The following is a 16904-nucleotide window of genomic DNA, read 5'->3' as shown; positions in this document are numbered from 1 at the left end:
CTAAAAGGCCAGGTAAATTTTGAGTACTTCCTAAGTGTCCCACATTAACTATAAACCATGTAAACTTTAAGTGGTGAAGAAAGTCTTTTACATATTTACATTGTTATGTGTAATTAAGTTTGCTCTTCTTTCAATAGAAAGGGAAGTACCAAAAAAGCCCTACATTTTAATTTATAGGTAAAAGTAATTTTATTGAGATTATTTTTCAAGTCACAAGCCCAAGTATACACAAATGGTCGGTTCATTTTCTTTTTTTTCTTTTGAGATGTAATGCTAAGCTTCATTAATAAACTCTTCCTTTTCAGGACAACTGTACTGCCTGGGTTCGATTTTTTGGTCAGGCTCTTTCCCAATTTCAATGCTGGAGGCATTGAGGGGGGAGACTCAAAATAAAATTATAACCAGAAGAACTGCCCCTGAGCAATTCTGGAGAGCTGTGCACTGTACAGCTATGGAAACCCAGGCTGTGGGCATGCTCCTCCCACAGACTGACTGCTAGCCTCATGAGGAGGGCTCCAACCCAATGGTCACCCAGGCACATTCCTGGTGAAATGCTTTCAGAGTATACTATGATTATTCTCTGTCACCCTTATCCTAAAGTGGCACACTGAGGTTATAATACGTCAATAAACTTGAAAGAGGATGCAATTTAAACACTAGTTATGCCAACTATTTTAGAGCAGTGTTACTGCCAAATCAAACCTTCTCTTTCCCCCCTTATCTTCTGGAATGCTGTATGGCAGACAGTTCATACCAATGATTGTCCCATAGCCACAGTCTGCTTCAATCCCCAAGTTTTCCTACTTTGAAGTATTGTACATTAAAGGGTTAATAGCCACATCTAAGCTGAGTATGTGCAGTGGGGAAATAAGCAAGGCTTGGTATATGAGTATTCAGACAGAAGCTCTTAAACTAGCTGCTACTGTGTCTTAGAGGAAAGGCTCACTGTCAGAGAACACTGGGCTAGAGCTCAAATAACTGGAAATATTGATGGCAATAGCAAACAGAGCTTAAAAGCTTGTGTTCATCAAGACCACAGACTCAAAGCAAATACCAGATGTTAATTAAAAGGGCTGACTAAAAGCCTTTAAATATCAGTGAGGAAAAAGGGGGAAACTTGTCAAATAGAAAGTTCTGGGGTATACAATACACTGGAAAAAACCATCATTGAGTAAGTCTGACAAGGTTTACATTTATTGATGACTCTAAAATATATAGTAATGCATGTATCTATATTTCTATATGTCAGGATTATATGTATATACAGTATGGATATATATCGTATGAACTGTCATAAAATATTACCAGATTTAAATAAAGTCAAGGCATTATTTTTCTTCTTTTATTCACATAAGGCATGTAATAATACTAACTGTCCTGGAATTTGCTATGCAGATCAGGCTGGCCTCAAACTCACAGACATCTCTCTGCCTCTCAGGTGCTGGGATTAAAGGTGTGCAACATTGTGCCCAGCCTATCAAGATACTTTTTATGTTTATATATTATAGGGAAGTATAAAACATTATTTTATTAGAAACTACAAAGAATTTCATAAATTCTTATAAAGATGAAATAATGAAACTTTCTATGATTAAAATGTATATTTTCTCAAAGTAAATTACACTGATATTTTACATGTATACATGAACCATACATTATACCATAACTTTATTACATATGAATACTGTACTCACATGAAAACAAAAGAACAAAATACTTTATACTTAGTCCTCATTCATGTTAGAAAACATGATAAAAATGTATGTCACATGCATGAATTTTAACTAATTAACAGAAAAACCCCCTTAATGACTCAGCTACTTTTACATCTGACTGATTAGAACTCTACAGAAGAGTTCTATGGTTTATATTATAGCATTATCTAGACTATTTTCAAAGATGCTATAATAAACCAGAGACAGGGGAATTTACAAGGGCATTGAAAAATCTATAATAACCAGAAGTTTTCTTACATTTAGCTATCAGCTTAGTAAATATTTTCAAAGGATATTTAAGAAAAATATAACTCCAATGGGATATATCATATTAAAAGATGTTAATATTCTCCAGGTGGCCTCAGGAGAGCATCTTATTAGGGAGGTATTTTCTCATTAGTAAAAGGTATTAATACTGATTATTCACTTTAGAGGACAATGATAACAATGCTTTATTAAGTTGTTTTCTTAGAGCATGCTGTACACATGACGCACTGCTCAACAACATGCTTTCTCGTGCAGATCAAACTGAATTAGGAGCATGAGTGTTTTCCGTCTTCCTTACGGACTGATGTTCTCAGTAGCAATGAACTCTCCGCCACTTTTCAGGCTAACTACTTTTGCAGAGGAGATTACGGTTCGTTCTTGATCTCTGTCTATCCTAGTTCTTCACAGACAGACAATTTGAATGTTACATCTTACCTGGCCAGGTTCTGTCCCAGTAACAGTCAAGTCTTGGATGGATCTACGCCTTGGTTGCCCGTTACCTTCAAACAAAACAACAAAAGTAAAACTTCAACCTAGCCAAACAAGCAAGAAGGTGCAACTGCTGCAAAGGAAGTGCAATCTGCTGCTCCTGGGATCTATGCAGTTCGCTGCAGGAAAAAGAATGAGTAAATTTCATGTGAAAACCCACCAACCCAAAAACTGAGAAAGAAAGAGACAGAGAGAACTCTAGTGCATTAACTCAAAAGCTGCTGGCCCACAACAGAGTATGTCCCATACAGTGACACTCCTACCGAATGAAGAGCAGCTCAACTGTCAGCTTCCACCATCTTCTGTCATGTGTTTAAATAGATGGCTGCCTGAAGGCTGGGGCTGATGACGGCATCTATTTCAAGGGCCTTACGTTACAGTTTCACAGCAAGACAGCTAGCAGGTTATAGGACACAGCTGACTTTAGCTGGCAGCAGTGTCTAAGAGGATGCTCAGGTTTAAATTATTGTACTGAGTCACATTAATCCCATTAGAATTGTCGGATTCTGACATTCATTAGAATGTCAGAATGCAGTAATTCACCATCAGTAACAGCTCAGTTTCCCCTTGGAGACAAGGTTTACTCTATGCTCAAATATATATAGCTTGCTGAGATGGGCTATTATGAACAACTATGTTAGCAACAGTTTTTAACTCAATAAAAAGAAATTCTCTAAGCAAGTCTTCAGCAGAACAGAATGACCTAAACAACAGGTTCCCGCAGCACCTCTCCTTGGGAGCAGGTTTGCTTTCAAAGTAGCTTTACAACGAGAGTTCAGCTGTTACAAAGGAAACACTCTGAGAAACAGCTGGTACACTAGTCACATCTCCTTTGACCCCGACAGTGGCACCATGTAATTCTGCAATTAGCAGGCAGCACTCAGAACTCACACCCTAGCAGTTATATTCAGATGAGCAATAAATCATTTATATTTTTTCATACTTCATCATCTTGGATATAAAAAAATTGTATCTTAAACCAATTAGCTCGTTTAATATCTTAATTCAGGCGCCCTTGTTATTGTTTTACATATAAACTAAATGAACTTCAAATAGAATTAAGAATGTTTTATGAAATAATTCATGTAGTAAAATATAAAACTCAAATTCAGTCACTCTTGAAAGTATAGCTCGTAACTGCCCATTTTAGACGGCCTTAAAATTCTTTGCATACTCTGAATTCAAATTTATTTCAAATTTCAATTTATTCTGTAATGTTCCAAATTTTCATCACAAAGTAAAACAACAAACTGCATTTACTGAATCAGACAGTTTCACGAATACTTTAACTATTTCTGTTTCCCCCAAACAAAAAGGATACTACTATGACTAATGAGCAATTTTAGGCACATTTCATTTAACACCCTCATTCTAAAATTAGCACAGATGGGACAGACTATAAAAGTGTCTGGAACTCTCTTTTCAGATCAGCAACATCTGTGAATCTGAGGAACGACCCAGCATGTGTCTATATGCCATGACACCGCCATCAGTTTCCCCAAACATGAGGTCAAGCCTAGCTGAGGGACAGGGAGAGGGGAAGGGAAACTGTAAGGAGATAGGATAAAGAAGGGCTGACAGGTAACAAATGCTAGAAGATGAGAGCTTTCATGCTATAGCATGAGTGGAAGCAAGCAGTATTAGGCAGTACATTTTAATGAGCATGACCATGTCAGAAACCACCTGGCAAACAGCTCAGACAAAAGCAAAAGAGGATTGCAATCAACAAATACTTGTTGCTCCAATATTAAGTTTAAAAGCCATAATTTAGAAATGTGAATATGAAATAACTCAAGCTCCTAGTGTTGCAGATGAAAATTACTGCGTGTGTCCTTAGAAAATCTGAATTCCCAATTGTTTGCACTGAATACTAATTTAGAAATGTACTCATTTTATACTGCAAATATGTCTGATGTGTGTGTGTGTGTGTGTGTGTGCCTACTACAGCATGGGTGCGGAGGTTAGAGGACAACTTGTGAGAGGCAGTCCTCTTCCTCCACCCTGTCAGGCCTGGCACCAAGTCCCTGTCTGTGCCTGCTGGGCCATCTCGGTGGCCCTGTTTAAAGTTATCTGATACATGCACACCTGCATTATGTGTGCTCTAGTAAACAGAAAGGCAGAAAAGCCTGAGGCAGCAAGATTGATATAAGCAGTGACCAGCAGTCTGTGAATGACACCCTGAACACTGCACTGTAAACAATCCTCAACTGCTGCTGGGCTTGGTGGAGCACACATTTGATTCCAGCACTTAGGAGGCAGAGGCAGGGGTGTATCTGTGAGTTCATGTCAGTCTGGTCTATATAGGGAGTTTCAGGACAGCCAGGGCTCTAGACCCTGTCTCAAAAAAGGAACAACAACAAAACAGTGCTACACATCTATGATTTGTCAGAGAAAAACCACAACTTTAAGAACATTTTTTAAAGCTCTCATTGCCAGCTCACGCTATGCAGCCCCCTCTAGGCATCATGGTAAAAAGGCAGGCAGTACCACCAGAGAGTGCTGCCCCAGCTCAGTGCTCCTTCAAGGCTGTCACAGACACAATCCAACTCTTTAAAAGCTGCTCTGTTAGCTACGGGTGAGTTCCTAAGCAAGTGTGCCCGTCGTCGCTGCAGAACTCGGTCAGACATGACTCCTGAGGTCTCACACAGTCCACCCCTTCGCTCTCTCATGGTCTACATCAGTCCACAGATTTCACTACTGATTCATTACAATTTCAAAGCTCACACAGACTCTTGTCTTCACTTGAAAGCAAACTATTATCCTGGAGACCCCTCTTGCCCAACTTATTGGAAAATGTGCGGTTTTTAAGTTCTAAATAATAAAAACTACTCACCCATAGAGTAGGATTGAAACATTGTATAACATTATATATGTAAGCATTCAATTACTGCTTAGTGGTAAACTGATGGCGTAGTTTAAAAATGTGTGCTCATTAGGTTGCCAAGAATCTGTTACTAGTTTCTACAAATTATGCCCATTTCCTTGGAAGGACACCAGATAAGTGTTTTCAAAGCAATTACTAGAGATTGATGATTTCTGCTTTGGAATTATAAGCTTTATTAGATTAGAATTTGAAGCTTAACCTGTTTTCTTTTTTCTTAAAAAAAAAAAAAAAAGTCATTTCTTTTGGACATGGGTTTCACCTTGCAACTCCCAAGTCTGGCTTTGAACTCAGAGAGATTCACAAGTTTCTGTCTCCTGAGTGCTAGGACTAAGGACAAGTGCAACTAGACCTCAATACTAGTTCAGTTTCTAGATTATAAAATGTAACCCTGGTCATTTAAAACATGACGGAAGCTTTGCGCAGTGGCAGTATAGTAGCCAATGAGGCTTATCCGAGGCGTGTTTATTTCTAATTTAAAACTTAAAATATGATGGAGAGAACCCCTGGGTATTTACTATACAGTTAGATTAACTCTATTTAGTTAGTCACAGATACAAAATTCTATTGGATGGGAACAGGAGTATCTTATCAAGGCCCCCTCCCCATTACTCATTAAAGGCTTATGATTGTTAATGAGATTATCTGCGCCAGGTAGGGGCCTTTTTACTGTAGAAAACCTCAAATCCCATTATACTGTTTTTTTCACATGGGAAATGTTTAATAATTTATATAATTCTACTTGAAGAAGTAATTAGAAACATCAGTGTCTATGTTTTATCCTCAAACTAGTGAAGAAGGCAAAACAATGTCTTGGTCTCGCAAGACTGTCCCTGCCTCCAAGTCACCCTTCCCCCTTACTATGATCATCAATGCCCACACACAAAAGGCAGCAAGGAACCCCATGCTGTTGCTTATCTGCCCTTTCCACCTCTCTCTTCCTCACACTTCTGCTATAAAAGTAAATACACAACATAGCCAATATCTTATAAAACTGTGGAAATACATACATACAAACATACATACACACACATATACATATACATACACACACACATACACACACACACACACACACACACACACATATTGGCATCTAAGAGGCCTTAAATACAGTTAACAGACCTAAATTTAATAGATTTAAGGTTTGTTTCCAACTTCAAAAATGACACTATAAACAGTAACATCAGATAAACTCAGGGTGTTTAGGGAACTGGGCAAAATATTTTATGTCAGTTAAGAATGGCTTATAAAGTATTATTACATAAAGAAAAATAGCTAAGATGGAATGTCATTTTTGGTGAAGGTATTCTATCCTTCTGCATACCAGCCCATGTTATCACAAACTCAGAAACCACAAAGGTACAGTCGAGCTGCACTGTTCCTGCCCTCAAGTGGCAGTATTTTAAGGCCCTGTATATCTACAATGGATCCGAGGATATTCAAGTGGCTTAACATGGAATCAAGCACTATAATTAAGACAAATATTCCTTCCACTACTTTAATAAAATCAGTAAGATATATCTTTGTTCTGCCCCAAGGTTTTACTTAAAGCAATCTAATAATGCCTCTCTCATTTCTATTTCTCAAAAGAATCTATTAGAAGTTACTGGCAGCCAACAGTGGTGGCAACGCCTTTAATCCCAGCACTCAGGATGTAAAGGCAGGTGAATCTGAGTTGTAGATGATGCAAATATATATGTTTTTGAAAAGCATAGACTGAGTAGGGGAAGACTGGGATTTCTCGGTTTGTCTGGACCTGTGCCAGCCATTCTACTACCTCATCAAGATGAAGTCATGCATGTCAAACCAAAATAGGAAGGGGATTTGTTTGGAAGGAGGGATTCAGCAAGAAGAGGGAGATGACAGGGGATGGGGTAAAAATGAACAAAATCCACTCTCTACACGTATGGAAATAGCAATGAAAGGACAAATGTGTTCCTATCAAGTCTGTGTGAGCTTGAAGCAGAGCTGTTACTGAGAGGGGGGTTCATGCCAACCAGTACAATGGACTCAACCTACTGCACTCATCCAAAGTGAAGGATTCCTGGGACTATTTATCTGTAACCGTAAAACAGCTGGGTTTCAGTGCTGGTAAACAGGAGTTCAGACATAACAAGAAATATCTAGACAGAGCATTTGAGAGAAATCTAATTGATGGAAAAGAAATTCTGTTAGTGTTAACGAATTTGGGAAAATAAATGCTATTTATAAAATGGCTACAGAAAATGAGATATTCCTAAAGAGTAGGCTCTATTACTAAATTTAATTTTAAGATATAACTTAGAGATACAATAGTGTTTGGCTTTAAAGCCTATCAGTTTCAATTCCAGATCTTGTATTCTTTTTAATTAAAGGCAAATTTGCTTAGTGTTTGGATATCTGGAAAGACCTAACAAGAATATTTAAAACAATTTATTGCTGATTAATTCACTCAAATAGCACTGATGCCCTAGCAATAAATAGCAGAATTAAGGTACGTGTATCTTAAAAAGACCCAATGTCCTAGTCCTCCTAAGTGAAGCTTACCCACAATGTAAGCACTAGGGAGGCATGGAATGCTCTGTCTCCTGTGACTTCAACAAAAGAGTAAAAACGCGTGACTGGAGAGTCAGAAGATCCTGTCTAGGAGAATCATGTACCATCAGGTTTTAATCCATCATCTATGATACGGCTACACTTTCAATCTAGGTACAAGCATGATAAGAAAGTCCATTAAGATGACTACTCTAGCAAAAACCAACCAACCAACCAACCAACCCTGTCATCCCAGGAGTTCCCAGCTTCAGCGCTACAAGTCTTTCAGGTTAGCTCTCCAGCAGGCTGCCCAGGGCTATTATAGCTTGTCAGGTGCATCTGCCCTCTGGTCACTGTGCAGCACTAGCTCCTGCCCCTCTAAACTATTACTATTTCTTCTTTCTTGCCTGCCTTTTAGAATTATAAATCTAATTTAAGATTAAATTACTATTTGTCTAAATATTTTTCTGATTCTGTAATGTATTCAAGGTTATTAGAGCTCTATGTAAATTTAAAGTCTGCCATTTTTGGGACAGTATATCATCCCTGTATGTTATACCTATCAGTGAAATAAAATAATTCCAAATATTTTGCTAATTTCTCAAAAATTCTTTATTTGAATAAATAAAAACTAGTGCATTAGAAATGAGCTAATATTTGAAGTGGTGACAATGTTATAAAACAGAATATCTCTTTAATAATTAACAAAACCACTCAACTACAATTTAAATGAAATGTTAAATAAGTATTATCATGGGCAAAAGTAGAGAATGCCAAAGAATCCACCCAAATCACACATGTGAGAAATATGTTCTCCATCAAAATCTTGGGAGTCAGGCAACAAAAGGAAAAATTTTTAATTTTTTTAACATAAGGGTAAATAATCATTTTTTTTAAAAGATCTACCTTTATTTCATTTATGTTGCCCACCTGTGTGTGTATATGTATGTGTGAGGTGTGTCTGGAGAACAGAGAAGAGCTTTTGTGAGTCTGTTCTCTTTTTCCAACATAAGGGCCCTAGGGATTAGCCTTAGGTCCTCAGGCTGAAGGGATCTCAGTGGCCTAAATGATTATTTAAATATATATAGGGCTCTTATGCCATTTAAGTTTTTTATTAAAAAAGGTGGTTTTTATCCATCTATGAATTTACCTCCATAAGATATAAAAGCATTTGCCAACTGATACACTGAATCGGGTATAAAACATAGCTTGTAGACCTTCCTCTTCATAAACTAGCAGCAGAGCTAACTAGCTGTCTGAGTAGTTTGGGTTCTGGCAAGGTGCACTAAAAAAATAAATAAATAAAATAAAAATTGGCAAGGCTGGCCTGGCTTCAGCTTTCTGCTCTGCAGTTAGTTAGTAACACTGTGCAGCTGCCTGCCCACGGCTCCCCGTAGCCAGGCTGGACAGGGAGGGAGGGAAGTTTCAGAGAGTGGTACCCTCTACTAAAACACACCCAAGTGTAGCTTCTCTCTCACGTCCAACAGAAGAACAGGGAAATGTGCAGGTAGTGTCTGTCCTCCCTTCTGTTATTTTCCTTTCACCTGATTCTTATTGCTGGAGATGTGAAGATATGTTTGCAAATTGGTTTTTGTGTGGCAATCTACAGTTTTCTCTCCATCTCCCTGGGTACAGCATGAGAGGTATCATATCCTATGCAAATTGGAGCAAAAAGCATTTAAAAGTACCGGGATCATTAATCCAGTTCCACAGCCGTTACACCAACACAGGTGGTCTATGGTACCTGATATGACGATCTCAGGGACATCCAGAATGTTGCCAAATGAAGCGGTTTTACGGTGGCCCCGTTTAGGCTTGGAATAGGCTGAAAAAACACACATGTACAGTATACATGCAAACAACCACACACAGTAACACAGGAAATGACTGCACAACAGAACAGTTCTGAAATAGTTGTGTGAATTCATCTCATGCAAAAGGGCATGCAGAACTATCTAACTCTTCGTCCATGCTTAGGGAGGTGATGTTAAAGAGCAAACAGTTTCAGAAGTTTTACACACTGGTTTTAATTAGCAGGAAAAAAAAAAAAACAACAACCCAACAACAAATAAAGAGAGACAAAGCTGCAGGACAATGAAGAAGCTAAATTTCCAATGTGTTCTTAGAAATAGTGTACCTAAGTAAAATCACTGGTATGAGGTGAAGGTAGGGAGGTCAGGACAGGAGGTGCAGGAGTTAGTGAGACAAGCTGCCATGTTTGTGCTTACGGCACAAACAGGAGCAGGAAGATCCTAAGTTAGGTGCTTCCTGGAGTGTGCTATAAATCAAATTCCGTGATTATCAACAGTTGTCATAGCAAAGCATTAAAACATATTTCCCTAAGTTTATCTACAGTGTTTCTAATAAACTGAATATTTATTACAATTTTAAACATTTAGAGTATATAACTGTTAAACAGGAAGGCTGTCAAAGCTGGAATATGAACCTTTCAAAGTAAGATAATTCATTAAAAATTCAAATTATTTAAAATTCAAAGGATGTACTGTCTTACATTTAGGTAGAGAGGACAAAGTAATTTTATGTATGATTATCCTTAAACTGGAAAAATGTCATTCCTATAATATGTAATTACAAATCTGTATCTGATTAGAAAAACAGGCTTAGCAAAATCATAAACTAATATGATAACATTACTTCCCCTTTTGGGGCAGAATCAACATTATGTGTGTATTCTGAATGATAACTGTGAACTGAAGTGGACCCCCAACAATGCTGGCAGTATGTCTCTGTCTACAGACATCTGTGCTTCATGGAGACCAGCAGACCAATGATGGGGACTGACCTCTACTGAACCTGACATTTTCTGAGGATTTACCTGAGGTAGAGACAGCTATTTCCCCACTCATTTCTAGTCTTTTCTTTTCCTTAGCATGGGCTCTGATTTTACTAATGCAGCAATTTCAGCTATGGCTCAGACCCCTTGTGGAATGAGTGTGGAAGCTGCAGAAATCGGTTTCAAAAGCTTCCCCACTTCTGTTTCCTTTTCTTTCCTGCTACCTGAGCAGTGAAGTGACGGCTTGAGCTGTCACAACCATTTTGGACCACAAGGTAACCTTGAGGACAGAAGTTAAACAACAGAGATTGTGACACAGAGACAGAAAACCAGTGCCTAAAGACCACAAGGCGAATCTAGACTTGTCTCTGTGGGCTCAATAGCTTATGTGTTTAAACACTGTCTCTTCAGATAGTCCTTCCTATCTAAAGGCTTTTAGTGCAGGCTGATAAATCAGTGACTGTGATTAGTTTAGACAAGTACAGAACAGTTCATCTGGATGCCACTTTCTACAAAGAGAACACACAGAATCAGAACAGTTTACTTAGAAAACAACTCCGTTTACAGTTTTTTAAAAGTCTGTATATATAATTAAAAGATATGTAGATACATGGAAACTATCCTCCGAAGAGGAGGATTTGTAAGTTTTTACTGTTATTTGTTTTACACTTTTACATGCTCCAATACAATGTTCATTTTTACAATTCACTCTTGTCTAACCTTGAAAGATCAGAAATAACAAAATAAGACGCAAATTAAATTGGCACCACTAAAGTGAAACCCGGTTTAGAAAAGGTGCCAATCTTTTTAATTCTGGCTACATTGTCTATTGTACATTTTAAGAGCTGACAAAATGAAATTTAAACACTATCAAAACCAATGTCTGATAAAACTACTACTATCTATTCTATCATCAGGTAAGCAAACAGCTAGCTGGGCGACTCTGGCCGCTGGCAGGAAGAGCAGGACAACAGCTCCTGGAGCACAATTTCCGGCCAATCATGTTTCATTTCTTGGGCTCAGCATAAAAACACTGGAATTACTCAGCCATAGAAAATACTCTGGTATGGAAAGTTTGATTTCTGAAGCTAGTTTGAGGAGAAAATATATTTGATATATTTGTTATATTTGAAAGTCTGTAACTAGGAAGGTGTATTTTATAATCCAAATATATTTTAAGCCATACTTGTCTATTTAAAATTTGAACCAAAACCTTTACTGCTGAAAGCTTAGAAAACACCGTGAACCCACCATCTGTTTTTAGAAAGCAGATATAAGACACAACCCATTGGCCCTATTGACTACAACCGTGAGTACCATGTAAAGCCATAGGCATTTTTCTCTTTGGGCTTGCAGCCCCTTTACCTGCAGTTGCCACGATCCTGGCTTCTATTTCAGACATGTCAGCACTCATCCTCTTGCCCTCGGAAGTGGGGGGCAAGCTCTCCACACTGCTCCCACGAGAGGCTCCCAAGCTCAGGCGTCCAGATTCACTCTGTTAGGATTACAGGTCAATCTCAAATTACTGAGGATCTTTTCCTGTAGAGATCCTGGGCAGCCCAGGATGCAGATGGTGCTGTTCTGAAGCAGGGAATCTTAGAACGGAGGAGGGACCTAGTAAAGCACAGTAGGCTCAGATATACACGGCTCAAAGCAATCACTTATTGCCAACAACAGCCGTAATACAACCAAACAGGATGAAAAGACAGCCTTGTGAGAACTTCTAACTGGTCCACAGAACCTAAATACATTTCACACTGTTTGTAGGACCCTTAGTTAGAGATGGGTCACCGGGAGGAAGGGGCAGGGCTGACAACAGCAACAGACAGGAGAAAGGAAAACAACTTGTTTGGTAAGAAATGACAGCAAAATTTCATGTCTCTTACCATAAGCTTATTTGTCTGGTACAGAAAGAAAACTCAGGATTGTTACATATCAGAAGATTACAAATAATCTATAACTTTAGCATAATGTTGTGACTATTAGTAAAGAAAACATACAATTTTACTTTTAATAACAAACCTGTTGCTTTGCCTGGTTTTTCAACAGTTTTGACTCCAAGCGTTTAATAGTGTCGTTTGTGGCAGGAACCTGTTCCATATTTGTGTCACTTTTATTACTGGTATTTGTAGAAGCAATGTCCATGAATGAGCCTAGAAAAGCAGACACATTTCAGACTACAGGCTGGGAATAATATGAATGCCTTATTCAATAATGGACAAGACATACGTAAAAGTAAGACTTCCACACCAGTGAAAACACACTAACAACCCATTTTAAATCAAAGTTACAGACAGCACAATAAAAAGCCAACCAGTCTTCTACATAGCCGTAAATAACAATAACCCAAGGGGTTAACCCTGAAGTAGAACTGAGGGTTATTTGCAGAGATGGCAAGCCCGGACGATGAGTGAGTTTGACGAAGAACCAGAACTCAGTCTGGAAAGCATTGTGTCTGTCCCTATCAGACATCAGGTTCTGGATCTCTGAGGATGGAATTCAGGTATAACATGAAAACAGATGCTCTTTCTCTTCCAGTCCCAGGCACTCAGGAGGCGTGGGTTACTGTGCAGACACAGCCAAGTCCAAGAACCACACCACTCACAACCAACCCCCCAAATGGCACAGTTACAAACACACAAATCTCTTAAGGAGTTGACCCCAAGCTCCTGAGGAACATGCACTTTGCCAAGAAGCACAACAGCAAGGCCCGAGGAAGGTGCCAACATTGCAAACACAACGAGTGGATGAGCAGAGGCCATCAAGGCCGTGTGAAGCCTAAGATGGTTAAGCCGGGTGTGCCAGAGGCCTCACCACAACCTCAGCCGCCTGGCTTTCCCTGCTCACCCCAAGCTTGGGAACTAGATTTGAAGCTACACGACCAAGGACCATAGGCTCTGCCAATCAAAGCCCAAGGATCAAACCAAGACAGAGGCTCCAGCTCCAGCTAAGGCCCAGCTTCAGCTCCAGCTCAGGCTCCCAAAGGTGCCTGGTCCCAGTGAAGGCCTCAGAGAAAAGGCTCCTGCCAACATGAAGTCAGATGGACTGCTGGGACACACCTACTTACACACTGTTTGCAGATGACCAGTGACCTATACAGTTTTTGTAAGTAAACTTGAGGTAAGATCTGTTTAAAAAGATAGAGATGAAAGCAAACGAAGAGGTATTTGAAGAGGTAACCAAGGACATGGCGATTAATGGCCAAACCCTTGGCACTCCAGTACTTAGAGCTCAGGAACAACTAGCAAAACAAAACCAAGACCCTGTCAGGAACAAGCTAAGGATGGTCTCCAACAGACCAGTTTCTTGTGTAAGTCTCTTTAGAAAAAAACCAAACCAAACCCCCAAAAAGCAGAACAGAACTAGTAAAGGAATCCAACATTCACAATAATCTGCAGTAGTTTGGGCCAGCAGTGCCCACAGAGAAATAGTTGGGTGTGGGGCATGCATCTTAGTCAGAGAACTCCTGAGGTTTTTGAGGCAGGACTATGTATGAATTTGATGGATGCTATCTTGAATCATACAGTGAGTTCTGGGCTAGCCTGAATACAAAGTGAGACCTTATCACAAAAAGATGAAACTAAGAAACAATGTAAGAATAGCATTCACAGCAATATAATATTCATCTTTTAGACTTAGCTAAACAGTAACAGCAGCCACAGAAGCTTAACCTCAGGGCCTTCATAGAGCAAGGCCCCTGGAAACTTAAACTGCAGTGAGTGAGTCCTGAGAAATGAGGAACTAAAATGCAAGCACAGACATCATTCCTTTCTTCATGACAAATGTCATGGGATGGAGGGAATCCTGCGGCTGCTCTGACTCCATCTGCTTACCTGTGCTGGTGGCTGAGTTGCTCTGCCCTTCATCAGAGTACTGACAAGGATACTGTAAAGGCTCATCCGCTCCTGGGAAGTACTGTATAAAAGCAAGTCACAATTTAAAATGCCTTTAGTACAGAGTAGAGCCTGTTACATGACATGAGTTCAAGAGCATCTGCGTCACTGTTGTAGTTTAGGGTGCACCCGAGGTGGATGTAGCTCAGTTTCCCCTCAGGCGTGTACTGACTGTGGAGCAGCATCTGTTTTCTGATCAAAGATGATGATATGTGCTCCTTTTGGAAAATTTAGCAGCAGACAATGTCATGTGCCCACACAAGCACTGAGATAACAGCAAAGAGAAGCTCTCGAGGGGAATAGCAGGGTCACTGTTCATAGCGTACCAGACTTGCAAGAGTGACATATATTGACAAACTGTTGCAAAGACTATTAGTCTGACAACTGGGAATGAACACTTCTGAGCCAGCTTTAGAACTCACATTTTAAACATTAAGAACATACCTTATGGAAGCCCTCTTAAGAACTGGGGACATAATATTAAAATATTTACTGAACAATGAAGTTTTTTTTCCAAATTAGACACGATGGAACAGTTATCATTTTACTTATACATCTTAAAGTTTAGGTGTATGAACTTAAGTCACAGTTACCACTTACAGTTCTTGTTGGAAAAAAAAAATCTATTTTCAATAAAAGAAAAAAAATCTAAAATATTTGAAATGACTCTAAAGTGTTTAGATTTGTAGAGTAGGGAATTTGGTTATCTAAAAGGTTTCCTAAATTAGGATTCTATAAGGCCTAGAAAAAAAAGTATAGTTTTTATTGGCATCTGAAAACACACAATATAAAGTCCAAACAGCAAAAATTAACATTCCTCAGTTACATGTCTCTTAAGATACAGTACACTGTATAAGTGAATGTGTTTTGATGAAAATCTGACAAGCTGAGTTTAGTTCAGCATGTTATCAATTACATATATTTGTAGGCACTGCAAAGCTTTAGACACCCTCTCCCATCCTCTCTCATAGGCTCTGTCCCTGGCACAAACATTAGTATAGGACAGCAAGTCCGACACCTAGTCTAACTCTCTTGCCATTAGAGAGAGCTAGATATTGTCTGACAATAATGCTTTCTCTTCTAACTATGTGAGTAATAAACGCCTACTCTAACTTGAGTAGCACTGGAAAGTAGAATACAGGAAACTGTTGCCATTCCTTCACTTTAAACGCCCACTAAAAGCTGGCATATATTAAAGTCCCCCTACCCAAAGCCCCTCAAAAGAAGGATTATACCCGCATCAAGTGAGTCATTATTTTCACAATTTCCTCCATTGAAGGGCGCTGAGAAGGGTCCTTAGACCAACAGCGTGTCATCAAGCTCTCAATGGGCTTAGGTAAATTTTTGATCAGTGGTGGTCGAGTGCCTATAATTGAAAATTAGAGAAAGAAAAGAATTAGCTACCTAAAGGGCAGTACAAGATTTTTAAAGTTTACTTCTAACAATATTGGAATTAGCATTTTCATCTTTTAGTTTACCATTTGCTGTTTGTTTGTATGCATGCATCTTTCTCTCTTTATTTGTTGTGCCTATTTTTTTTCCACAAAGGGCAAACTACAGGATAACTTACACTGCAGTCTGTAGCACATGGTGATAATAACAGTAAGAACTAAGACTGTTTTACTTGGGCTAATTGCACACCTTTAACCCTAGAACTTATGAGGCAGAGGCTGGTGAAGCCATAGGTCTCGTTCAGCCAGGACTGCCAGTGAGACTGTCTCAAATATTCTTTCAACAAGCAGCAAAGGCTATGCATTGAGAAAAACAGTAGCTGACTTGAGGAAAGATGAATTTTTAGACTACAAAAAATTCAAATGTGTTTGAAAAAAAAATCTTCCATTTATACAAAGTGGCCAACCAGTGTCACATTCACTGACTACCCTTAGCTGTGGTGTCACACTCCTTCTCTTCCCTCAATCATGTTGTTGCACTCACTGACTCCCCTCAGCTGTGGTGTCACATTCACTGACTTCCCCATCTGTGGTGTCACACTCACTGACTTCCTCAGCTGTATTGTCACACTCACTGACTTCCCCATCTGTGGTGTCACAGTCACTGACTTCCTCAGCTGTGGTGTCACAGTCACTGACTTCCTCTGCTGTGGTGTCACACTCACTGACTCCCCTCAGCTGTGGTGTCACAGTCACTGACTTCCTTAGCTGTGGTGTCACAGTCACTGACTTCCTCAGCTGTGGTGTCACACTCACTGACTTCCCCATCTGTGGTGTCACACTCACTGACTCCCCTCTGCTGTGGTGTCACACTCACTGACTCCCCTCTGCTGTGGTGTCACACTCACTGACTCCCCTCTGCTGTGGTGTCACACTCACTGACTTCCCCAGCTGTGG

The 16904-nt window shown here is 39.4% G+C and overlaps 1 protein-coding gene and 1 pseudogene across 2 annotated transcripts in view; one reads left to right on the top strand and one right to left on the bottom strand.

The window, feature by feature from the left end:
- Map3k7 (mitogen-activated protein kinase kinase kinase 7) overlaps nt 1-16904 on the bottom strand; it is a 56501-nt gene that overhangs the window by 17665 nt on the left and 21932 nt on the right. The window contains exons 8-13 of one of the 2 annotated variants that reach the window (XM_021159534.2): nt 15792-15922; nt 14497-14578; nt 12686-12816; nt 12029-12158; nt 9614-9694; nt 2418-2482 (exon numbers count right to left, since the gene is read on the bottom strand). In XM_021159534.2, coding sequence (XP_021015193.1) covers nt 2418-2482; nt 9614-9694; nt 12029-12158; nt 12686-12816; nt 14497-14578; nt 15792-15922 — 620 coding nt within the window. The remainder of the gene's footprint in view (nt 1-2417; nt 2483-9613; nt 9695-12028; nt 12159-12685; nt 12817-14496; nt 14579-15791; nt 15923-16904) is intronic. The other variant, XM_021159535.2, reaches the window with a different exon arrangement.
- LOC115031062 lies at nt 5767-5897 on the top strand (annotated as a pseudogene).

This window comes from Mus caroli, chromosome 4, assembly GCF_900094665.2.
Source record: "Mus caroli chromosome 4, CAROLI_EIJ_v1.1, whole genome shotgun sequence".
Taxonomy (NCBI): domain Eukaryota; kingdom Metazoa; phylum Chordata; class Mammalia; order Rodentia; family Muridae; genus Mus; species Mus caroli.
This window is presented reverse-complemented; position numbering and strand designations above follow the sequence as displayed.